This window comes from Lactuca virosa, chromosome 1 (genome assembly GCF_052849685.1).
Source record: "Lactuca virosa cultivar CGN04683 chromosome 1, Lactuca_virosa_CGN04683_v6, whole genome shotgun sequence".
In the NCBI taxonomy this organism is placed as follows: domain Eukaryota; kingdom Viridiplantae; phylum Streptophyta; class Magnoliopsida; order Asterales; family Asteraceae; genus Lactuca; species Lactuca virosa.
Window position 1 is genome coordinate 74,039,812 of NC_136426.1, and position 27,044 is coordinate 74,066,855.

The following is a 27,044-nucleotide window of genomic DNA, read 5'->3' on the forward strand; positions in this document are numbered from 1 at the left end:
ACACTCAGACAAATAACCGGTACTATAAGCCCACATCCAAACAAGGAAAAGGACCCGGAATGAGTTATCAGTCCTAAGCCTTTTAAATCTTAGTTATATATATATATATATATATATATATATATATATATATATATATATATATATATATATATATATATATATATATATATATATATATATATATATATATACAAACATGAATTTTGGGGAAAAATATAAGATGATAAAAGAGTTTAATGTTTTGAGTATTTTTAATGATTTAATGTTGTTTTATCATGATTTGACATCAGGATTTTATAACACAAAGTTCTTGTGTTATGCTTGTATTCCCCCCTTAAAACAGTAGAAATTATGAAAATACGGGAGTATGTACTCACTTGATAGGTAGTGAATCGGACAGAGTTTCGTTTCACGAAAAGGAGTTTATTTGCCGAGAAACCGGCTCAAATTGAGCAGAGTTTCGACTGGAGAGAGGTTAACTTCTCGGGAATCTCGGGGCTTCGAGGCTTGCTTAGGGTTTGAGGCTTGATACTGGGGCTTTAGGGGTTGTGTATGAGTTTGTGGAAGTGGAAAATATGAAAAATAGTGAAATTTAGGGTGAAAAATGTAAATAAATCGGAAGCCCTCGCATGCCTTATATAGGCCGCAGCTTCGGACCCGAGGCTATGCGAGGCTGACGCGTGTCGGACAGGTGGCGAAGGAATGGGCTTACTTCGGACAGCAGGCTCGCAGCTGGCAGGTTCGGACTGGACCGGACTTCGGTCCAATAGGAGAAGGGCACGTGCGAAGGGGTGTCCGAGGAGCGTCCGAGGGTGATGTCTGGGGTGTCTCCGGTGTGTCTCATGCGAGGTTGTCCGAAGATGACTGGACCGCAGAGTTTGTCGAATCAGAAGGTGCCACGCAAGGCTTTGGTCCAATCAACAGCCGACACGTGCGAGGATGACGTGTCCGAAGGTCATGCTTGCGAAATTTCCCGGTTTTCCATTTTTCTTTATTTTTGTGCCAAAAACTTGCGAAAATCATAACTTTCGCATACGAGCTCCGTTTTTGGCGTTCTTTATATTCACACGTAGGTAAAATCATACTCTACGACTTTCGTTTAGACTTCGTCGGCTAATTTTGACTTTATTTTTAATATTATTATTTTAAACAGACCGGGACGGGAATCCGTTAAAAATTCATAACTTCTTCATCCGACGTTCGTTCTTGTCTGTCTTTTGACCGTTGTACTACTATTGACGAGACCTTCAATTCTCGTTTAGGTTGTGTCGGCTAAAAATCACTCAATCTTTATTTCGAGTTTTTAGCTGTACACTGTTATACTGATACTTAGAAAAATCGTAACTTCCACATACGAAGTCAGATTTTGTCGTTCTTTTTATGAAAGTTCTCGGTTTAACATAAACTACAACTTTCATTTAGATTGTTAAGGCTAAAAAGCCTTTTATTGAAAATTCAGTTTTTACACTGAACAGTGTTTTGCCGGTTTTGTCGCGGATTTTCGATTGATCATAACTTCTTTGTTATAACTCGGATTTTAGTGTTCTTTATGTTTTTGGAAACCTTGTTACAATCTCTATCACTTGGTTCATCCCAACCGAGATTGTTTAATAATTTATTTTTGAGGGTCAATTATGTAAATATAAACAATATGCTAAAATTTCTCTTTATTATTTAAAAATAAATACAAATTGACCTACATTATTACATAGGTTTGAAATAACGATTTGTTACATTATCCCCCCCGTTAGAGAGAATTTCGTCCCGAAATTAGTATTTCAGATAGACTAGGGAAAAAGATGTGGATATTTCTGTTTCATTTGATCCTCCCGATCCCAAGTGAATTCAGGCCCCCGTTTTGCATTCCAGCGAACCTTCACTATCGGGATACGGCTTTGTTTGGTTTTCTTAACTTCCCTATCTGGAATCTCTACGGGTTCTTCCACAACGTTGAGGCTCTCGTTTAACTCGATTTCCTCGAGTGGGATCACAAGAGTCTCGTCAGATAGACACTTTTTCAAGTTTGAGACGTGGAAAGTAGGATGAATGTTATTTAGTTCTTGGGGTAGTCGAAGTTTGTAAGCTACAGGACCAATTCTAGCAAGAATTTCGAAAGGTCCTATGTACCTTGGATTTAATTTGTCACGCTTTCCAAAGCGTATCATGCCCGTCCAGGGTGAGACCTTTAACAAGACGCGGTCACCAACCTGGAATTCCAAGGGGTTTCTCCGTTTGTCAGCGTAGCTTTTCTGTCTATCTCTGGAAGCTTTAAGTCGCTCCCGAATTTGTATGATTTTGTCGGTGGTTTCTCGAATGATTTCCGGACCAGTGAGAGCACTGTGAGGAGTTTGACCTCTAGCTAGCTGCTTATCACCCACTTCAGCCCAACACAGAGGGGATCTACACTTGCGGCCATAGAGGGCTTCGAATGGAGCAGCCTTTATGCTAGTGTGATAACTATTGTTATAAGAGAATTCAATAAGGGGTAAATGAATATCCCATGCTTTTCCAAAGTCTATCACGCAAGCTCGCAACATGTCTTCCAATGTTTGAATCGTCCTCTCACTTTGTCTGTCGGTTTGTGGATGGTAGGCTGTACTCATGTCCAGCCTAGTTCCCAAAGAGTTTTGTAAAGACTGTTAGAAAAGAGAAGTGAATCTACTATCTTGGTTCGAAATAATAGATATTAGTACACCATGCAGTCTAACAATATCCCTGAGGTAAGTTCTGGTTAGTTTCTCCATCTTGTCGATTTCTTTTAGTGGCAAGAAGTGTGCGGATTTGGTTAATCTGTCGACGATTACCCAAAGAGTATCATAACCACCTGAAGTCTTGGGTAATATGGTTATGAAATCCATTGTAATCCGCTCCCACTACCATTCAGGGATTTCAGGTTGTTGTAATAAACCTGAAGGTTTCTGGTACTCTACCTTGACTTTGGCACAAGTAAGGCACTTGCCCATAAAGGTAGCGATTTCGGCCTTCATGTTAGGCCACCAGTATAGTTTCTTAAGGTCCAGATACATCTTGTCTGAACCTGGATGAATGGAGTATCAGGTTTTGTGTGCTTCATTCATAACCACGTCTCTGTAACCACCGAACTTTGGTGTCCAGATCCGGTTCATGAAATAATAGACTCCATCATCCCTGACTTCGAAGTTCTTATCCATTCCTCTCAGAGTTTCACCTGCCACGTTTTCGGGTTTCAAGGCTTCAAGTTGAGCTTATTTGATCTGTGTGGACAGATGTGAATGGATTGTCATGGTCAACGACTTTACTCGGCGACCTGAGTATTCTTTTCTGCTAAGGGCGTCAGCTACTACGTTGTTGTCTCATATTCAACTCTTTCTGATCGAAGATGTGCTGGAGAGTTGTAACACCGTAAATTTCAAAACAATTTTTCTCTTTTTAAAATATAATTTCAATCATAAATATTCTCGAATACCAATGTATCACATATCAAATCCATAAAAACACATCCCAAGATCATAATGTATAAAACCCCAATAGTGTGTACTGATCATGTCGGCGCCTTCCCGCGATCCTCACTGGTACCTGAAACACATAACACAAAACACTGTAAGCATAAATGCTTAGTGAGTTCCCCAAAATACCACACACAACACGTATTAGCCACTCGAGGCTATAACTCTGTTTGACCCTCTGGTCAATGTGTCTCAGTGGGACCCTCCAGTCCCATAACTCTGTGGGCCCTCTGGCCCTAACTCTGCAGACCTTCCGGTCCTAACTCTGTAAACTCTGTAACATACATAACATAAATCACATAGAAATCACATCATGCAAAAGCATACAAAATACTCTGTCACATAACTCTAATTACCACCCTAGGTAAAGTATAGTGAGAAGACTCACCTCGAGTAACTCGGTAAACCTCGAACTCTGAAATACTGCACTAGCCTTCACCTAATCACATAAATAAATTCTCTAATTAATACAACTTCTAAAGGCTAGGCCAACTCCTCTCTATAAGTTCTCTAAGAAGGGTAAAAGACCATTCTACCCCTCTAATGGCTCATAAGTCCAAACACTGACTAATCCCTAAAAGTCAACAGAAGTCAACAGTCAACATTGACCAGACTCGCCGAGTGCACTAGAGTGACTCGGCGAGTACATGCCTGCCTCCTCGTTCCTGGTCCTCACTTGACTCACTGATTCAACCCTATACTCCCCGGGTCGTTACAGATCGCGAGTCACGGGGCAACCCGACTCGACTCGTCGAGTCCCTTATGGACTCGGCGAGTTCCTCCCATGAAAACTCTCAAAATATCTCTTAAGGTCAGATCTGCTTCACCAAACAGTAGACCCATCCTTCTAACATTCAAAAGTCACGTAAAGGTGCAACCTTTACGTGCATGCAACCCATATCAAGCCTCAAATGGAGAAATATCACTAGAAATGGCAACCTAGTCTCCAATTGCTTATTTGCTTGCAAAAAGCTAGAAGGTAGTGACTCTATGGACCTCTCAAGGTCCAGATCTGATATCATCAACACAAAGGGGACCTCATACTCACTAGATCTTATAAAAAGGGAGGTAAAACCCCTAAAATCATGAAATATATCATATCAATACGAAATAGAAGGGATTATACCTCCAGAGACAATATCTCAAGATGATTAGCTCCAATCCAAGCTCCCTTCACGTTCTAGATGGATCCTCTCTTCTTTCTCTAGCAAAAAACACCCCAAAATGAAGATTATAAGCCCTTACTTGCACTCAAGCCTTCCTTACTCTCTCTAGGGTTTCTTTGGAACAAGGTGGCCTCAAATGACGGCCATAAGGGCCTTTAAATAGGGCACAAGCCCCGAAAATTAGAACTTCATTTAACAGCGCGGACTCGCCGAGTCCACGCATGGACTCGCCGAGTCCCTTCATTAAATCCAGGCTGGCAGAAGCGCGATCCCACTCGGTGAGTCTGAGCGCCTACTCGCCGAGTCCCTTTCTAAAATTCAACAAAATACTTAAAATAAGATACCTGGGTATCCGGATGTTACAATTCTCCCCCACTAGAATCAGACTTCGCCCTCGAAGTCCTGCTCGGCAAACAACTCTGGATGCTGCTCCCGCATCTCCGACTCCAGCTCCCAGGTCAGCTCGGACCCCTTCCGATGTTGCCACTGGACCTGCACCAGTGACACCTCCTTGTTCCTCAGAACCTTGATCTTCCGATCCCGAATCGTGATTGGCCTCTCCGCATAATTCAGGCTTGCATCCACCTGAATATCCTTCAGTGGCACCACTGCCGACTCATCGGCTATACACTTCCTCAACTGAGACACGTGGAAGGTATCATGAATCTGGCTCAACTCCGCAGGTAGCTCCAACCGATATGCTACCCTGCCCACCCTCGCAGTCACCCTGAATGGACCGATGTACCGGGGCCCCAGCTAGCCCCTCTTCCTGAATCGAATCACTCCTTTCCAAGGAGATACCTTCATGAGTACGAAGTCCCCCACCTGGAACTCAAGATCGGATCGTCGCCTATCCACGTAACTCTTCTGACGACTCTGGGCCGTCAGTAACCTCTGTCTAACCTGCTGTATCTGCTCTGTCGTCCGAAGCACTATCTCAGTGCTACCCATCACACACTGCCCTACCCCTCCCCAGCAAATGGGAGTCCGACACCTCCTCCCATACAACAACTCGAAGGGAGGCATACCAATACTCGAATGGTGGCTGTTGTTGTAGGAAAACTCAGCCAATGGCAGATACATGTCCCAACTTCCTCCGAAGTCTAACACACATGCTCGGAGCATGTCCTCGAGCATTTGAATCGTCCGCTCACTCTGTCCGTCCGTCTGGGAGTGGTAGGCGGTACTGAAATGCAATCTCGTACCCAAATCCTCGTGGAACTTCTTCCAGAACCTGGAAGTGAAACGTACATCTCAATCTGACACAATCGAGATCGGTACTCCATGACGCGATACCACCTCCCGCACATACGACTCTGCCAACCTCTCAGCAGAAGAGCTCTCACTGATTGCAAGAAAATGCGCGCTCTTCGTCAGCCGATCGACAATCACCCAAATTGCATCGACACCCCTCGCGGTCCTCGGCAATTTGGTGATGAAATCCATGGAAATATGTTCCCACTTCCACTGGGGAATATCAAGCGGCTGCAACTTACCATGCGGACGCTGGTGCTCGGCCTTAACCTTGCGACAGGTCAAGCACCTCTCCACAAACCACGCTACATCCCTCTTCATACAGGGCCACTAATAATCTTTCTTCAGGTCCAAATACATCTTAGTGGCCCCGGGATGGATCGAGAACCTCGATCTGTGCGCCTCCTCCATCAAAGTGATGCGCCTCCCGCCCGTATACGGCACCCAAACCCGACCCTGAAAGGTCATAAGCCCACGGCTATCGGTAACGAACTCAGGTGCCTGCCCAATCACCCGCTCCCTCTTGCGGTTCTCCGGTCTCACAGCCTCTGCCTGGGCCTCCCGAATGGTGTCCAGCACCGGAGTCATCACTGTCAATCTCAAGCAAACATCTCGTATCGGGGCACTCTCCGCCCTACGGCTCAGGGCATCAGCTACAACGTTAGCTTTGCCCGGGTGGTACAGGATCTCACAATCGTAATCCTTTACCACGTCCAACCATCTCCTGTGGCACATATTCAGGTTGGGCTGATCCATCAAATACTTCAAGCTCTTGTGGTCCGTGTATATGGTACACCGAACCCCATATAGATAGTGACGCCAGATCTTGAGAGCGAACACCACAGCCCCCAACTCTAGGTCATGAGTGGGATACCTTGTCTCATGAGGCTTCAGCTGCCTTGATGCGTATGCTATCACATGCCCCCTCTGCATAAGCACTGCACCCAACCCTGATATCGATGCGTCACAATACACCACAAAATCCTCCATTCCCTCTGGAAGGGATAACCCCGGGGCTTCGCACAACCTCTGGCGAAGAGTCTCAAACGAGGCCTGCTGCTTAGGACCCCACGAAAAAGCAACGCCCTTCCGGGTCAACCTGGTGAGAGGCACGACGATCTTAGAGAAATCTTTAATAAATCTCCTATAATAGCCGGCCAACCCCAGAAAACTCCCGATCTCGGTGGGGGTCGTCGGCACCTCCCAGCTCATTACCGCCTCAATCTTGGCCGGATCGACCAATATCCCATTCTGATTAACGAGATGTCCCAGGAACCGGTCCTCTCGCAACCAGAAATCACACTTGGAGAATTTGGCGTAAAGCCTCTCCGATATCAGAACTCCGAGGATCTCCCTCAAATACTCCTCACGCTGCTCTCTGGATCTCGAATACACCAATATGTCATTGATGAACACGATCACCGATCGATCCAACATCGGTCTACACACCCTGTTCATGAGATCCATGAATGCTGCTGGTGCATTGGTAAGCCCGAAGGGCATCACCACGAACTCGTAATGCCCATAACGAGTCCTGAACGCCGTCTTCTGGATATCCTCATCTCGCACTCTCATTTGATGATATCCAGACCTCAGATCAATCTTGGAGAACCAAGACTCTCCTTGCAACTGATCAAACAGATCATCGATCCTCGGCAATAGGTAACGGTTCTTGATCGTTAACTTGTTCAACTCCCGGTAGTCAATGCACATCCGGTGTGAACCATCCTTTTTCTTGACAAAAAGGATCGGCGCTCCCCACGGCAGCAGGGACAGATCCCTGAGAAGCTCCCTGAGCTGACCCTCGCAACTGCGGACACTCTGCCTTCCGGTGTCCGGTCTGGTTGCAGTGAAAACAAACTACAAACCCCTTGGGGAAATCCTTGGCCATGTGCCCCTCCTTGCCACACTTGTAGCAAGACCCTGCTCTACAAACTCCCTCGTGACCCTTGCCGCACTTGCCACAAGTGCGGCCCTTCTGGTTCCCTGATCTCGAATCGGCGGGCTTGGCCCGCTTGGCTGCCGGCTGGGACTGTGCCGGTCGCCGATCTATCCCCTGAGACTCCGCCTCCTCTCTAGCCTGAGTCTCTAGCTCTATCTCCCTCTTCCGGGCATTTGCCTGAAGCTCAGCAAATGTCCGGTATGACGAGTTCGCCACGAACTCTCGTATGTCCCTCCTCAGAATACTCAGATACCGACTCATACGTGCCTGCTCGGTAGACACGTGCTCAGGGCAAAACATCGCCCTCTCATGGAACATCCTGGTGATCACAGTAACAGACTCAGTACCCTGCTTGAGGGTCAGAAACTCCTGGGCTAAACGCTCCCTCTCCACCGGGGGAACGTACTCATCACGAAACATAGCGGTGAACCTCTCCCAGGTCACTGCGGCAGACTCTGCAGGTGTATAGTGCGCTATCACAAACTTCCACCAGTCCTTCACTCCCAAGCAAAGCTGGTTCAGCGCGAACCGAACTCTCAGATGCTCCGGACAAGAACACGTATAAAAGCATCCCTCAATATCAGAAACCCATCTCATCGCAGCAATCGGATCCTGCGTCCCATCAAACTCTGGTGGCTTCGTGTTGCTGAACTCTCGGTACAGCAACGAGTCACCCCCCTGCGGCCTGGCAGCAGCGACGGCTGCGGTGGCCGCAGCAACAGCAGTCTCAGTGAGAGCAACGTACCGCTCATCAAAAGTCTCGATCAACATGGTCTTGATAGACCCGAACATCTCTGGTATCTCAGCTCGGATGGCCGCAACCACCTCCTCGTGAATCAGCCTACGGATCTCCTCATCACTGGTACCATTGGTACCACTGCCCCCTGGGTGATGGCGTGTCCCAACCATGATGTCTCTGAAATACAACACAAAAGGAATCAGAGACTCGCTCGAGTATATTCGCACTCGATACTCGACCCTACTTGCTCTCTTAGTACCCAAAGGATTCTTACTTAGAGTGCGCACTGCTCCGGTGTCTTCAGTAGTACGGGCCCTATACTACCGTCCACTCCGCATCAGTATTCACCCTAAGTCCTCCTCCTTGGATCCCAGGTCACCAGTACTCCATATCTCACTAAACTCAGGCTACTCTCTAGTAAACCACTCATAAGTTCCTCGCTGCTACCTACTTACGCTCGAAGCATCTCATAGTAGCAGTAACTCCTAGGCTAAGGCATCACAGATCAGGCCACTCTAGTCCTAATAGTAATACCTAGCCTACTCTAGCATGCATATCATATCATAACACATCTTATAACACATAATGTAAGGGTATTTTGGGAAATCACCGTTCAGGCGCTAGCTGATCGTACACACTGCTCTGCTCTGCTCTTTTCAAAATCTTTTTACTCTTTTAGAAAATTTGTTTATTTTATGAAAACTTTCTCAATTCCTCAGTTTGAGTTCAGATTCATCCGAAGATGCACCCGAATCCCTCAAACCAAGGCTCTGATACCAACTTGTAACACCGTAAATTTCAAAACAATTTTTCTCTTTTTAAAATATAATTTCATTCATAAATATTCTCGAATCCCAATGTATCACATATCAAATCCATAAAAACACATCCCAAGATCATAATGTATAAAACCCCAATAGTGTGTACTGATCATGTCGGCGCCTTCCCGCGATCCTCACTGGTACCTGAAACACATAACACAAAACACTGTAAGCATAAATGCTTAGTGAGTTCCCCAAAATACCACACACAACACGTATTAGCCACTCGAGGCTATAACTCTGTTTGACCCTCTGGTCAATATGTCTCAGTGGGACCCTCCAGTCCCATAACTCTGTGGGCCCTCTGGCCCTAACTCTGCAGACCTTCCGGTCCTAAATCTGTAAACTCTGTAACATACATAGCATAAATCACATAGAAATCACATCATGCAAAAGCATACAAAATACTCTGTCACATAACTCTAATTACCACCCTAGGTAAAGTATAGTGAGAAGACTCACCTCGAGTAACTCGGTAAACCTCGAACTCTGAAATACTGCACTAGCCTTCACCTAATCACATAAATAAATTCTCTAATTAATACAACTTCTAAAGGCTAGGCCAACTCCTCTCTATAAGTTCTCTAAGAAGGGTAAAAGACCATTATGCCCCTCTAATGGCTCATAAGTCCAAACACTGACTAATCCCTAAAAGTCAACAGAAGTCAACAGTCAACATTGACCAGACTCGCCGAGTGCACTAGAGTGACTCGGCGAGTACATGCCTGCCTCCTCGTTCCTGGTCCTCACTTGACTCACTGAGTCAACCCTATACTCCCCGGGTCGTTACAGATCGCGAGTCACGGGGCAACCCGACTCGACTCGTCGAGTCCCTTATGGACTCGGCGAGTTCCTCCCATGAAAACTCTCAAAAGATCTCTTGAGGTCAGATCTGCTTCACCAAACAGTAGATCCATCCTTCTAACATTCAAAAGTCACGTAAAGGTGCAACCTTTACGTGCATGCAACCCATATCAAGCCTCAAATGGAGAAATATCACTAGAAATGGCAACCTAGTCTCCAATTGCTTATTTGCTTGCAAAAAGCTAGAAGGTAGTGACTCTATGGACCTCTCAAGGTCCAGATCTGATATCATCAACACAAAGGGGACCTCATACTCACTAGATCTTATAAAAAGGGAGGTAAAAACCCTAAAAGTCACGTAGGAGATAACCTTTCCTCTTTGCATAAGTACACACCCAAGCCCTTGATTTGAAGCATCGCAGTACACTACAAAGTCCTCTGTCCCTTCGGGTAGAGACAAGATCGGTGCACTGCACAAGGCTTGTTTGAGCGTTTGGAATGCTGCTTCTTGCTTCCCTCCCCAACTAAAAGTTACACCCTTTTGCCTCAGGGTGGTAAGCGGTTTAGCGATTCGGGAGAAATTTTGGATGAATCCGCGATAGTAGCCAGCAAGACCTAAGAATTGACGGATTTCTGTAGGTGTTTTGGGTGCTGGCCAGTTTTCAATTGCTTTGATTTTAGAAGGGTCCACGTGTATTCCTTCTGAACTGACCACGTGACCTAGGAATTCAAACTTCCTAATCCAAAACTCGCACTTTGAAAACTTCGCATAGAGTTTTTCTGTCCTAAGGGTTTGTAATATTTGACGAAGATGTAGGCCATGTTCCTCCTTGCTCCTTGAGTAGATAAGGATGTCGTCAATGAAGACTATGACGAATTTGTCCAGGAATGGACGACACACTCTGTTCATTAGATCCATGAACACAGCAGGTGCATTCGTCAATCCGAATGGCATCACTATAAACTCGTAATGACCATAACGAGTTCTAAACGCGGTCTTGGGAATGTCTTCCTCCAAAATCCGTAACTGGTGATACCCGGATCTTAAGTCTATTTTCGAGAAGTAGTTCGCACCTTGAAGTTGGTCGAACAGATCGTCAATGCGAGGTAAAGGATATCGATTTTTAATGGTAAGTTTATTTAGCTCGTGGTAGTCTATGCACATTCGGAATGATCCATCCTTCTTCTTTACAAACAAAACCGGTGCTCCCCAAGGTGAGAAGCTTGGTCTTATGAAACCTTTACTAAGGAGTTCGTTAAGTTGGCTGGATAATTCTTGCATTTCAGAAGGTGCAAGACGATAGGGGGATTTGGCTACAGGGGTAGCTCCAGGGATTAAGTCGATTCGGAATTCGACTTGTCGTTCGGGAGGTACTCCTGGAAGATCATCGGGAAAAATATCGGGAAAGTTGCAAACCTCTAGAATGCTCGCGATATCTTTCACTTCTTGCTTTTTGTCTACGACGTGGGCTAAGAAAGCACAGTACTCTTTGCGAAGGTACTTTTGTGCCTTGATGCAAGAAATGATCTGAAGGTTCGTTCCGGGTTTGTCGCCATAGATAATAAGAGTTTCATTAGTTGGCAAGTTCAAACGAACAGCTCTTTCATAACATAGGATGTCGGCATGGTTGGGGCACAACCAATCCATACCTATTATGATGTCAAAACTTTTGATAGAGACCGGCATAAGGTCTATTGGGAAAGACAAGTCATTCAAGGTAAGGATACATCCTATGTATATATCGTTAGTGGATTCATATTTCCCGTTAGCCATTTCTACTGTAAACGTTTCATTTAGTAGTTGGGAGTTTTGATTTAGTAGATGTTTAAAATTATGGCTCACGAAGCTCCTCTCAGCACCACAATCAAATAGAATGCATGCATAAGTATTGTTGAGAAGGAACGTACCCGTGACCACTACAGGGTCTGCCACTGCTTCTTCGTGACCCAATGCTAAAATCCTCCCAACTCCACCGGCATTTCCAGCTTTTGTACAATCTTTCATGAAATGCCCCCACATCACCGCATTGGTAGCATGCTCGGCCTACTCCAACGGCAGGTACTTGGGTAAGTGGTTGGGGTGGTATTCTACAGAATCGGGCAGTATGCCCTTTCCTGTTGCAGTTACGGCACTGTAGTTCTCGGCAATTTCCGTTGTGATAAAAATTTCACTTGTTGCATTTAGGGAGGATACCAGCATAGGGCTTAGTTGGTGCAAGGTTATTAGGGACAGCAGCAGGTATAGCAGCGGGTATGGTAGCATGTACAGTAGTAGCATGGACTGCCACTACTTGTTGCTTCTTTGCAGGTTCCAGAGGAGATTTTCCCTTCCTCTTGTTCCAACCCTTCTTCTTCCTGTTGTTGTTGTTCTCCTTGGGTTGTTCTGGATCAGAAAACACAGAGTTTTGACGGGCTCCGTGGTCGATAAGAGATTGTGCCAGCTCTTTGGCACTGTCAAAAGTAATAGGCTTTGAAGCTAAAACACTTGACTGAATTTGGGGCGACATACCCCAAATATATCTCTCAATCTTCTTGCTCTCCATAGGAACCATATCCGGACAAAGAATTGCCAGATCACAGAACCTACTGGTATAGGTTGATATGTCAGTACCAACCATTTTAAGAGCCCATAGTTCTTGCTCCAGCTTCTGTATCTCCCATCGCGGACAGTATTCCCGCATTAACATGGCTTTCAGGTTCTCTCAGCTAATGGAGTTAGCCACTACTAGAGTAAGTGACTTAATGTGGCCATTCCACCATGTTAGAGCCCCATCAGAAAAAGTACAGGCAGCAAATTTAACTTTGCTACCCTCTGGACAGGAGCAAATTTCAAAGATTGCTTCCGTCTTCTCTATCCATTGTCTTAGTGCCATAACTCCCCCGGTCCCATTAAAGGTCCTGGGTTTGGCATTAAAAATATCCTTATAAGTGCACTCTCGCGAATGCCCATGACTTTCGCCATGGTTAGAAGGATGTGCACCGACTCCCGACCCACTAACACCAGGAGTATGGATATGAGACATGGCAGCCGCTACAGCCGCCGTGACCGCCGCTTGAAACATAGCAGGGTCGAATTGAGGAGGTGGTGGTGGGGGTGGCGTCGGTGCTTCATTGGTGTTGATACGTCTTGGATTTCTACGAGGAGGCATCTCTTGCTATAAAAGTTAATAGATAAAAAGATAGTGAGATATCAAGAATGAATATGAATTTGATATCTCTGAACTAAACACTTAATTCAACATGAATTTCACAAAGAATTGGAAATAGAAATCCACTGCAAGTACAACTTGCAACAAGATAATATGAAATTGAATGGTTATTGTTCAAAGAGTATGAATGTACATGTCGACTGTATTGGTATATTAAGTATATAAGGTCCAGAAAACTTGACCTTAAAGCAGGATTATAATATACCCCATGTCGACACCAAACCGACCTACCAAGAATAACATTTTCGCGGTCGTAGTGAAAGTATGAAAAATAACACTGGAACATTTCTGTGATCCAAATTTTGGAATAGGATGTTTATGAGAATTGTACTAACTCTTGTTGAAGTAAAGTGCTTATTGTTTTATTGATACTCGGTTTTGTACATATCGTGAAAAGTAGTATATACATTCGATATAGAAAGTAGAAAGTAGAAGTAGTGTGAACACTACTTGCGACGGTTTCTACGACAATTGCTAGGTTCCGCTTCGTCTTGTGCTTTCCAGCGCCTTTCTTGGGCAGTTTGATGCTCCCTCAGCTCTCTTATCTCTGATTCAGCAGCATTAAGTTGCCTTTGAAGGGCTTCAGTATGGTGCTGGGTGTCATCTTGCATCTCGTCAAGACGAAGGATATCTGCAGTGTTAGCCTGCGCAACCGCATTCAACTCTAGGATTTGATTGATCAACATCCTTGATTGATCGAACTGCCGGGCTATTCGGTTTACTATAACTGGAAGAGCTCTGTCAGCGGTTCCTCCTCTAGAGACGTTATAGAAACCTCGTGCCATTCCGTAAGGAGGGCGTTGGCCGTCTTGTCGACTCCAATGGTTTATGTATTGGCCCCACTCGGGTATGGGTTCTGCTTCCTCTTGCCTCAGGGGACGCTCCCCAGGGTTGCAGACTTGTGGCTCTGTATCTGTACCACTTGACTCGCTGTCCTCAAAGGGTTCTTCGTCTGAGTCTGTGATCCAGCCTGCATTCTGTGGATTGTAGGGGTCTCCCGGTAAATTGGGTTCAGCCATAGGTTCTGTATTAGAAGTAAGGTTAGTAAAATACTCTCCGTAGTATTTTAATATGTGTGTTCTGTTCTATAGTTCTTCTGTAGGTATATGGTAAGTTTTAGACATGTCGCAACACCACTATCACTCCCAAACACATGTTGGTCATATCTCAAATCAATATAGTTGATCAGGCTATATTAATTCCAGATATGATTACATAACTGCCCAGGTTTGACTATAGTGTTCAACATCCAAATACTTTTAAGTTCTTATGATTGTGATATTGTACTTGTAAGTATGAGTGTGTTCTTATGACTGTGATACTATACTTGTAGGTATGAGTGTTAGTATACTTCTTATAAAAATACTTAAATCTTTAAAAGTATACTTGTAGTCAGAGCTCCTTGTCCCGATGTATTTATAGTTTGTATATCTTTTATGGATTGATATACTGAGTTCACTATAAACAATGCTCTGATACCAACCTGTCACACCCCCAAACCAGACGGTGGAAACGTCCGGGGTTGGAGGACTTCAATGGTAGTATCACAACACATGCATCATAGTAATCAAAGTACAAACAACCATTATATTTAAAAGGTATAAGTATTTACATGTGTTCAATCATTGTATATTGAACCAAAATATAGTTATACAAAAGAAGATATGACTCAACATAGCTCCATCTTCTCAAAAAGCTCGGGGAGTACCTGTGTATTATTTCCCTGAGAATACAAGTAATTTGAAAAGAGAGTATCAACATAAAGTTGAGTGAGTGCATAAGTGTTTATGTTTAAAGGATGTCTCTGCATCTTGTATATGTAAATTGTTCCAGAAAATCCTATATTTTCTGTTCTATATGAAAAGTAGTTTTATTCCCATTAAACCGTTCTCTTTGTATTAATGTTTTGTATTTGTATTCCTTTATGAAAACTTATATCTGAGAGTGTGCCTGGATCCACCAGCTGTTATTGAAAACTGTATTGAACCATTATATTTTGTATTCTGTAAACTGGTACTTTGAAGGTGTACTTTCGTTTAGTTGTTTATACACTAACGTATTGTTAATATCTTTTTAATGAGTTATTATAACCATACTATGACGGATGGCCTGAAACAAACGCTTTGTGGCCATTTAAACTAGTGACAACAATTGCCACTCATCGGCGTGTATGCCTGACTGTAGCTAGCAGCCTGAGTGCGGGGTTGTCAATCCCGATATAGATCTACACACAACTTGTTTCGATCCCCGGCTTGAGATTCTGGTTATAATATCAGGGCTTTTCCTATGTTGTCTAAAATGAATTAAACAACCTGAATTGAGTGTCTCATAAAAAGCATATAAACGTTACATGTATATTAGTTATGAAAACCCAATCATTCTGAAATAAATGATTGACAGTATGTTCTTGAATCAAAACCCAATCATTCTGAAATATGTTCTTGAATTAGAATTTCTGACATGTATTTTATAAGTGTAAACCCTTGATTTGTTCTGTATCAAAACCCTTGTTTCTTGTAAGACTGTGTATTCTAGTATACTTGAATCATTAATTATTGTTCTATGTATAAATTATACCTATTATAATTTATATGTACTTTCTGAATGTGTATTTAACCATGTTTGCATGTAATCCCTTGCTCAGCATGTTACAAAGGTAGTTAAACTGATGAAATAACTATTATATTTATATACATATATAATTTTATATATAAGTAAAATTTAAACGACACTCAGACAAATAACCAGTACTATAAGCCCACATCCAAACAAGGAAAAGGACCCGGAATGAGTTATGAGTCCTAAGCCTTTTAAATCTTAGTTATATACATACATATACATATATATATATATATATATATATATATATATATATATATATATATATATATATATATATATATATATATATATAAACATGAATGTTGGGGAAAAATATAAGATGATAAAAGAGTTTAATGTTTTGAGTATTTTTAATGATTTAATGTCGTTTTATCATGATTTCAAATCATGATTTTATAACACAAAGTTCTTGTGTTATGCTTGTATTCCCCCCCTTAAAAAAGTAGAAATTATGAAAATACGGGAGTATGTACTCGCTTGATAGGTGGTGAATCGGACAGAGTTTCGTTTCACGAAAAGGAGTTTATTTGCCGAGAAACCGGCTCAAATTGAGCAGAGTTTCGACTGGAGAGAGGTTAACTTCTCGGGAATCTCGGGGATTCGAGGCTTGCTTAGGGTTTGAGGCTTGATACCGGGGCTTTAGGGGTTATGTATGAGTTTGTGGAAGTGGAAAATATGAAAAAGAGTGAAATTTAGGGTGAAAAATGTAAATAAATCGGAAGCCCTCGTATGCCTTATATAGGCCGCAGCTTCGGACCCGAGGCCATGACAGGTGGTGAAGGAATGGGCTTACTTCGGACAGCAGGCTCGCAGCTGGCAGGTCGGACTGGACCGGACTTCGGTCCAGTAGGAGAAGGGCACGTGCGAAGGGGGTGTCCGAGGAGCGTCCGAGGGTGATGTCTGGGGTGTCTCCGGTGTGTCTCATGCGAGGTTGTCCGAAGATGACTAGACCGCGGAGTTGGTCGAATCAGAAGGTGCCACGCAAGGCTTCGGTCCAATCAGCAGCCGACACGTGCGAGGATGACGTGTCCGAAGGTCATGCTTGCGAAAAATCCCGGTTTTCCATTTTTCTTTATTTTTGTGCCAAAAACTTGCGAAAATCATATAACTTTCGCATACAAGCTCCGTTTTTGGCGTTCTTTATAAGCACGCGTAGGTAAAATCATACTCTATGACTTTCGTTTAGACTTCGTCGGCTAATTTTGACTTTATTTTTAATATTATTATTTTAAACAGACCGGGACGGGAATCCGTTAAAAATTCATAACTTCTTCATCCGACGTCCGTTCTTGTCTGTCTTTTTACCGTTGTAATACTATTGACGAGACCTTCAATTCTCGTTTAGGTTGTGTCGGATAAAAATCACTCGATCTTTATTTCGAGTTTTTAGCTGTACACTGCTATATTGAAACTTAGAAAAATCGTAACTTCCACATACGAAGTCAGATTTTGCCGTTCTTTTTATGAAAGTTCTCGGTTTAACATAAACTACAACTTTCATTTAGATTGTTAAGGCTAAAAAGCCTTTTATTGAAATTTCAGTTTTTACACTGAACAGTGTTTTGCCGGTTTTGTCGCGGATTTTCGATTGGTCATAACTTCTTTGTTATAACTCGGATTTTAGTGTTCTTTATGTTTTTGGAAACCTTGTTACAATCTCTATCACTTGGTTCATCCCAACCGAGATTGTTTAATAATTTATTTTTGAGGGTCAATTATGTAAATATACACAATATGCTAAAATTTCTCTTTATTATTTAAAAAGAAATACAAATTGACCTACATAGGTTTGAAATAACGATTTGTTACACATAAGGCATCATCCAACCTTATACTCCAGTCCTTGCGGTTTGGATTGACTGTTTTCTCCAAAATGCTTTTGATTTGCCTATTTGAAACCTATGGTTGCCCATTGGTTTGTGGGTAATAGGCTATTGATACTTTATGAGTCACCCCATACTTCTTCAGAACGGCTTCAAGCATCCGGTTGCAAAAATGAGTCCCACGATCACTTATGAGAGCCTTTGGAGTACCAAATCGGGAGAAAATTTGTGCCTTAAGAAAATCCACCACAACTTTAGAATCATTAGTACGGGTGGATTTGGCCTCCACCCATTTGGACACATAGTCCACCGCCAACAAGATATATGAACAACCAAAAGAGGGCGTAAATGGTTCCATAAAGTCAATACCCCATACATCAAAGATCTCACATACTAAAATGGGAGTAAGGGGCATTTGATTCCTAGAGCTTAAGGACCCGGATCTTTGGCACTTATCAGAATGTGCACACAACACATAAGAATCGTGAAAAATGACTTTTCTAGCTGTCCTTTGGGGTCCAAAATGACCTCCACAAGCATAGGAATGACAAAAGTTAAGGATGGATTGTACCTTTTTTTGCTCAACACACCTTTGGATCATTTGGTCTGCACAATACTTCCAAAGGTAAGGCTCATCCCATACATACCGATTGGCCTCCTTCTTGATTTTGTCCTTTTGCCAACGTGTGGACTCCGGGGGAAACTAATTTGTGACCAAATAGTTGACAATATCCGCATACCATGGGGCTTCCTTGACAACGAACAAATGCTCATCTGGGAATGTGTCACGGATTGGTGTGGTGTCTGCGGGTGGCACAATACGACTAAGATGATTTGCAACCAAATTCTTTCCCACTTTTATCTTTGATTTCTATATCAAACTCTTGCAAAAGCAACATCCACCGTATTAACCTCGGCTTCGAATCTTTCTTGAGTAGTAAGTACTTTATGGCTACATGGTCCGAATATATGATCACTTTAGTTCCAAGGAGGTATTGCCGGAACTTCTCTAGTGCAAAAGCAATAGCAAGCAACTCTTTTTCTGTTGTGGTATAGTTGCTCTGTGTACTATCAAGGGTCCTTGATGCATAGTAGATGACATGATGTGCTTGATCCACCTTTTGACCCAATACCGCCCCTACAGCCGTGTTGCTCGCGTCACACATGATCTCAAACGGGAGATCCCAATTAGGTCGTTGGATGATTGGAGCGGAGGTAAGTAAATCCTTCAAACGATCAAAAGCCTCCTTGCATGGTTGGGTAAATTCAAATTCAACATCTTTTTGGAGTAGTTGACACATCGGCACCGTAATCTTTGAAAAATCTTTGATGAACCGCCGATAGAAACCTGCATGACCAAGAAACGAACGAACTTCCCGAACATTTGTCGGGTAAGGAAGACTCTTGATAACATCTATCTTGGCTTTGTCAACTTCCAAGCCTTTTTGGGACACAATATGACCTAAAATCAATCCTTTGTCCACCATGAAATGGCATTTTTCATAGTTAAGTACAAGATCTGTGTCAATGCACCTTTGCAGAATTTTTGTTAGATTGCTCAAGCATTCATCAAAGGAGTTTCCATAGACTGTGAAATCATCCATGAAGACTTCAATGATGTTTTCGACATATTCAGAAAAAATACTCACCATGCATCTCTGAAATGTTGCGGGTGCATTGCATAGACCAAAATGCATACGCCTATAAGCAAATGTGGCAAAGGGACAAGTGAAGGTGGCTTTCTCTTGATCTTCCAGGGCTACCGGAATTTGGTGAAAGCCCGAGAAACCATTTAAACAGCAATAGTGGGATTTGCCCGCCAATCTCTCTAACATTTGGTCAATAAATGGTAGGGGAAATGGTCATTTCTTGTTGAAGCATTCAACTTCCTATAGTCAATACAAACTCACCACCCATTTTGCACACGGGTTGGCACCAATTCTACCTCATCATTTTTGACAACTATGACCCCAACCTTTTTCGGGACTACCTGAACGGGGCTCACCCATTTGCTATCAGAGATAGGGTAGATCATACCTGCATCCAAAAGCTTCATGATTTCTTTCTTTACTACCTCCATCATCGGGGGATTCAATCTTATTTGTGCCTCTCGGGTTGGTTTGAAGTCTTCCTCCATGAGAATCTTATGCATACATAAAGAGGGACTAAACCCCTTTATGTCAGCAATCGTCCATCCAATGGCCTTTTTATACTCTTTCAGCAAATTCACCAACTTATTTTCTTCTTCTTTGGACAACTTATTGGAGATAATGACAGGCAATGTCTCCTCTTCTCCAAGATATGCATACTTCAAATGCTCAGGAAGAGTCTTCAATTCTAGCTTTGGTGGCTGCATAACAGAAGGAAGAAGTTTTGTGTTAGAAATGGGCAGTTTCAGCTTGGTATTATCATACCTCATCTTCTTCCTCTCTTCCATGAACTCCATAATTTCTAGTAGTTTCTCATCAAGCTTGAAATTTGCTGTAATTTCTTTGACCAAATTGTTATTAAAATTCCTGCTCAAAACTAACTCCAAAGAATCATGGTTAGTCAACTCAAAACACTTTTCAGTCAAAGGTTGGATCACATCAACAAAATTTATACAATGAACATCACTTGGATACCTCATTGCTTCATAGATATTGAAGTTAATGACTTCCCCATCAAATTCCATAGACAATGTACCATTGTAGACATCAATTTTTGTTCTTGTTGTTTTTAAAAATGGTCTACCTAAAAGTATGGAACTTGAGGTTTGGTCATCATCTCCCATATCAAACACATAAAAATCAGCGGGAAACACAAGTTCATTGACTTGCACTAATACGTCCTCTAATACACCTTTTAGGTGTACCAAAGATCGATCGGCAAGTTGGATTATGACTCCGGTTTCGGCTAGAGGTCCAATTCCCATTGTTTTATAGCTTGAGTAGGGTAAAACATTAATTGATGCTCCAAGATCAAGCATCGCATGTGGCACAAAAAGGTTACCCATTTTACAAGGAACCGTGAATACACCCGGATCCTTGCATTTCTTCGGTAGCCGTTTTTGTAATACGACTGAAACGTTTTCCCCAACTTTCACAGTTTGATTTCCTTTAAGCTTTGTCTTAGATGTGCAAAGTTCCTTAAGGAACTTAGCATATCTAGGAATCTGTGTAATAGCATCTAAAAGGGGAATGTTGATTTCAACCTTCCGGAACATGGCCATGATCTCATCATATTCGCGTTCTATCTTTGTGCTTGTTAATCTTGAAGGGAATGGTGTTGGAGTTACTTTCACTTCGGTATCTATTGGCTTCTTTGACCTTGAAGTATTTTTCCTTTCCTCTTCTTTGACAGCTTCTTCCACATCAATCTCCTTTTCTTCCTCTTATTCATTCGGAATCCTTGGGCCTTCATAGCTTTTTCCTCCTCTCAAAGTAATGGCACATGCATTATGTTTCGGGTTCTTCTCGGTTTGGGAAAGTAGCTTGCCTTGTGATTCCATCCTACTCACGGATTGAGCAAGTTGTGACACCTGTTGCTCTAAGCTTTTTATGCTAGCATTGGTTTCTTGTTGGAAACTTTGAGTGCTAGTGGCAAGGCTTTTTACAATATCCTCCAATGACATACTTGATGAACCCGCTTGTGGAGGTTGTTGTGGTGGTGGCCTAGGCTGGAAATTTTGAGGTTGAAAGGGCGGCCTTTGTTGATGTTGAGGAAATGGTGGTCTTTGTTGATAACCTCCATGTTGATTTCCTCCCCAACCTTGATTGTTGTTCCATCTTTGATCACCTCGTGGCTGCTCATATCCCCTTTGATTTGACCCAGGAAAGCCTCCCATGGCTTTTGCTTCTTCATAATCCTCATCTTGAAGTTGAGGGAACATGTCGGTTGGGTGCCCCACTTGAATACAAATACCGCACGGGCGGGGTGTGGGCTGCACACCCTTGTCTTTAGCTAGCATCATGACCACTTTTGTAAGCTCAGACAATTGAGCTTCAATTTGAGGAGTTTGGACTTCCTTTACACCTCGGGGTGCATCCGTGTACCATTCTTCATCATGACTTGAATGCTTAGAATCTTCAGCCATATTCTTGATTAAGTTGCGGATTTATGTGGGAATCTTGTCGGGTAAAGACTCGCCACTTGAGGCGTTAAGAAGCCTTCTTTCCATTGGAGTCGTGCCTTCAATGAAGTATTGGAGGAGCTGGTATTCGGTGATTCCATGCTTTGGACAACGGGCGCAAAGTTTCTTGAATCTCTCTCAATATGTGTGAAAAGCCTCTCTCTTATGTTGCTTGATTGTAATGATTTCCCTCCGTAGGGCTGAAGCTTTCATCTCGGGAAAGTATTTATCCAAAAATAATCGTGCAAGATCTACCCAAGTAGTAACCGTCCCCGGTGGGAGGTCATAAAGCCAATCTTTTGCTGCATCTTGCACCGCAAAGGGGAATGCCCTAAGCTTGATTTGATCGTCCGTAACATTGTGTGGCTTCATTCCCACACATACGGCATGGAATTCAGTTAGAAACTTGTGAGGATCTTCATTTTCCAAACCTCTAAAGGTGGGGAGTAAGTGGATGAGTCCGGATTTTAGTTCTAAGTTAGTGGCTGTCGGATATGTGATGTAAAGAGGTTGTTGAGTAACCTCTTGCCTCGACCATTGATGGAGAGTTTGTTCGGGTGGTGGGTTTGGATGTGGATTCCCTCCATGGTTATCTCCCATGGTGTGAGTAGTGGTTGAAGTTTCTGTAGGTGTAGTGTTTGGGATATTATAAGTAGGTGAAGATGGTGGAGTGGTATTTTTGGGTGAGGATGGTTGATATGAGAGTGATAGGCTTTCTGTTTTGGATGCGGACACACTTGAGAGGGGTATGTCCTCCCAAATGTTGATTACTGGAGGGTTAGATGATGAAGAAGTCCCGGAGCCCGGTTGCTTCTAACGAAGCTTGGCTTGCTTCTAACGAAGCTTGGCTTGCTTCCTTAACTTCTTTGCAGTCTTCTCTATCTCCGAATCAATTGACAGTGGTGTACCTGTACGAAAAGATCTAGGCATAAACAATTAGTAACACCGTGTCCCCGGCAACGACGCCAATTTGTTAGGCGTGTCAAACCCAATAAATAAAGGGGTACGATATACTCCAAAAGAATCTCACTGTAACGCCCCATTTCTGGTATGTGATTTAAATAAAGTAATTTTCATTTCTTAAGGGGTACTCGACGAGTCAGTAGCCCGACTCGTCGAGTAGAAGCGGGATTTGGACGCGATTTAAGTTGGCGACTCGACGAGTCCATATTCCCAGACTCGGCGAGTCTTCCAGTCTGGATGAAACCCTAATTTCAAGGGTTTGCACCCTATTTAAACATCTTATGTGCCCCAAGACCAGCCTCCTTCACCCGCAAAGAGTCTCATACGAAACCCTAGCCGTTCTTAAGCATTTTTGGAGCATTTTCTCACTTGTAAAGGTTTTTAGTGCATCTTGGGGATTTGGGAAAGAAGAGAGAAGAGAAGTATTCAAGGGGAGCAAGTAGATCCAGACTTCTGGTTGCATTTCAGTCCCCTTTGAGGTATCAAGCTCGAATCTTTGCTTATTATCAATTAGATCTCTTGAGAAGTTTGCTCTTGTTGATTTTGAGCCCTTTCTAGACCTTAAGGTCGAATTAAGAGTTAATATGATGAATGAACTTCAGATCTAAGCTTTCCAGAGCCTCTTAAGCTCAAGGTTGCCACCTTTATTGAGCCAAGTTTCCATTCCAAGGTTAGATCTCTTCCTTTAGCTTATTTTGGGTATTTGAGCTCCATATTAGCATGCATGCACGTAAAGTTAGAAACTTTACGTGAAAAACCAGCCCTAGGAGCCCAGATCTATGAATGGAATGCACTGGATTCGAGCAGAATCGACTGTTTAGTAATGACATGCATGGGACTCGGCGAGTCGTTCTTCAGACTCGACGAGTCGAGTCGCGAGTCCCCGATTTTCCCCATTTGAGAGTTTAAGGTGGAATCAGTGAGTAGGTAATGGACTCGGTGATTTAAGGCTTAGATCTAGTAGTGGAGGGACTCGACGAGTTGTTCATACAACTCGACGAGTCAAGGATTGATCTCATTCATAGGATGAAGGAGGACTCGACGAGTTGTTCATACAACTCGGCGAGTCAGATGAAGATGAACTAGATGTTAGTATTGAAGAAGAACTCGTCGAGCCTTTGCCAAACTCGACGAGTAGAAGTGGGTAGAGGATTAGAAAGGATGATAGGGACTCGGCGAGTTGGCGGCCCAACTCGGCGAGTCCGGTCAACTGAAAGTTGACTTTGACCAGGATGTTGACTTTGACCAAGGGTAAAATAGTCATTTTACCCTGAGAGTAGTTATCAGTATCTGATTTAGTGTTTATAGGATTTGTAGCCGGGGAGTTCCAGAGCAGTAGTCAGACAGTTTCAGATTTAGCATCTCAGCAGCCAGCATTACGAGGTGAGTTTCCTTCAAGTAGGAACGGGTCTACGGCCACAATACCGACCCGTTTAGTTAGCAGTAGTTCCGGACTTCGGTCCAATGCAGTAGTTCAGTCTGCTTGAGGTCTTTGTGATTCAAGCATGTCTTTGTGTTATGTGTTCCGGACTTCGGTCCGATGCAATATGCAGTATATGTGTTCATGCTAGTAGTTACGATTATGCTATGCTATGTTCAGTCAGTTCTCGGACTTCGGTCTGATGCAAAGGGCAAGGCCCTGGTTAGTTCCGGACTTCGGTCCGATGCAGTTTCCGGACTTCGGTCTGATGCAGAGGGCAAGGCCCAGGTTAGTTTCGGACTTCGGTCCGAAGCAGTTTCCGGACTTTGGTCCGATGCAGAGGGCAAGGCCCTGGTTAGTTCCAGACTTCGGTCTGATTCAGTGGGCAAGACCCAGTATGTGCTTTATATGTTATTGTATGGTATGTGGTAGTTTGGGGGAGCTCACTAAGGTTTGTGCTTACAGTTTCAGTTTTGGTTTCAGGTACTTCCGCTAGCAAGGGGAAGAGCTTGGGATGATAGCATGGCACACACCACAGTTACAGTTTTATCCTGGGAGTTTTACTCTGTTATCTTGATATGATTTGACACTAGTTTCGATTTGATAAGTTAATTATGACGTTTTGAGATACATGATTCATGGTTTTATCTAATAATATTTGATATTATGGTTTAGTAAAGTTTTCAAACAAAAATATTTTGGGTTGTATTTTGGGACGTTTCAAGTTGGTATCAGAGTCTTGGTTTGAGGGATTCAGGCACACTGTCGGGTGTGACTGGACTCAAGCTAAGGAAATGGTAAAAAGATTTTCAAAAAAAAATGTTTCCGAAAGAATTTTTGAAAAAGAAAAGCGTTTTTGAAAAGGGAAAAAGGGTGTGGTGCATGTGATCAGCCGAGCTCAAGTAAGTACTCCCAAATTACCCATACCAGTTTATGTTATGATTATCAGTTTCAGTTTCAGTAGAACAGCATGCTAGAATAGGACTAAGGATCTAGGAGGATGGCTTTTGTGCCCGCTATATGTGTTTCAGCTTTACGAGAATTGCATGTTAGTATTGAGTAGACAGTAGTAGGATAGCCTGTTTAGGTTATGTCTGATAGTATGAGCTTAGCATTGTATGCTAGTACAGTTTCTTGTTATGAGGATAGAATTGCTTGAGTAATTTCCTGTGTCCGAATGCTGCTTGCTTCGTGCTTTGTAGGACTCGGAGTGATGGGAGTTAGCCATTAGGTGAATACGTCACGTCACATGTGATCAGGGTTGAATAATCTCAGAGTGCTGGATTTGGCCCTATTGCACAGCTCTTGTTTGAGTCTAACCGGTGTAGGGACGAGTCTTTTACTCGAAGGATTATCTGAGCCTCGTCACATGTGATGGTATTCAAGTGATGGCTAATTGGCATTACAAGGAGGCCTTCAGCAGCTGAGGACTGGATCGGGTGGAGTCAGAGATTTCCCTAGGGCAAGCCTAGGATGAGAGTAGAAGAGATCAGTAGTAGTAGAAGTGACTTGGTGGAGTCGAGGCAGTAGTTGAGGAAAGTACGGATAGATGTGGAAGGTAGTATGGGCCCGTACTACTGAAAGCAGAGGATCCGTACTTGAATCGAGGAAGGCTGAGATGAGACCAGGAAACTTGTAGTAGTAGCAATCCCTTGAGATATATCAGTGTTTCTGACGTTTGTCATGATGTGTTTTCAGAATGGTGGTTTTACGCCCTAGGCCAGCAGTCGGCAGTTCAGGAGCTGGCGAGGGATCAGGATCAGGCTCGGGGGCCGAGCATCTAGATGAGCAGACCATGGAGTTCCTCTCTTCAGAGGTTACTCGCACCATACTTGAGCAGACTCCTGTGATCTTCGGTTCGATCAAGGAGGGTATTTTAGAGCTGATGGACGAGAGGTTGAGCACCTTCCGTGCTGAGGTGGTGGCCATGATGGGATCGCGCACACTCACCTTCAGGGAGTTCCGGGCTTGTGGAGCTCCAGACTACCATGGGGCGCGGGATCCCATTGCGAGTACCAGGTGGTTGGCAGATGTCGCCAATGCGTTCCGCACCAGCAGATGTCCCGAGGGGGACAAGGTCAGACTAGCATCCTGTCTTCTGAAGGACAGGGCACGAGATTGGTGGGAGGAGATCGGGCATGTCATCGGGGATGACGCAACACTTGATGTGATGACTTGGGCTGATTTTACTACCAAGTTCAGAGCCGAGTTTGCACCGGTTATTGAGGTGTAGCAGTTAGCCAGGGAGTTTCAGGATCTCACCCAGACTACAGAGACAGTGGCGGAGATTACCGCCAAGTTCAGGGAGAGGGCTCTTCTCGTTCCTCAGTACGCAGCTGATGAGGAAATGAAGAAGGCCCGTTATCATGAGATGTTGCGGAGTGATATCCGCCAGTTTGTGAGCCGGTCCAGCTGTAAAACGCTGGATGATATGATTGCGAGGGCTCGTGAGAGAGAGATAGATTTGGAGATGGAGAAGAAGAGGAAGCCATAGGCGGCATCTGGCACAGGGAGTTTGGGCAAAAAGCCCAATGTATCATATCACAGATCTAGAGGACAGCAGAGCCACAGACGGAGTGGCAAGTGTGGGATATTGCACGATGTGGCGTGCAAGGTCGGTAGTGTCGGTTGTTATAAGTGCGGCCGGACCGGGCATATGAGTAGAGATTGTACAGCTACTAC

General features: G+C 43.5%; 1 protein-coding gene across 1 annotated transcript; it reads right to left on the reverse strand.

Moving 5' to 3' along the window:
• Nucleotides 1-19,774: 19,774 nt before the first annotated feature.
• LOC145115169 (uncharacterized) lies at nucleotides 19,775-21,079 on the reverse strand. The gene has a single exon (XM_079051393.1). It carries the CDS (start codon nucleotides 21,077-21,079, stop codon nucleotides 19,775-19,777), a length of 1,305 nt encoding a protein of 434 aa, XP_078907519.1.
• Between the last annotated feature and the right edge of the window lie 5,965 nt (nucleotides 21,080-27,044).

Coding starts and splice junctions, on each gene's coding strand:
- LOC145115169 (XM_079051393.1), bottom strand. CDS start 21,079: ATGGCCATGTTCCGGAAGGTTGAAATCAACATTCCCCTTTTAGATGCT.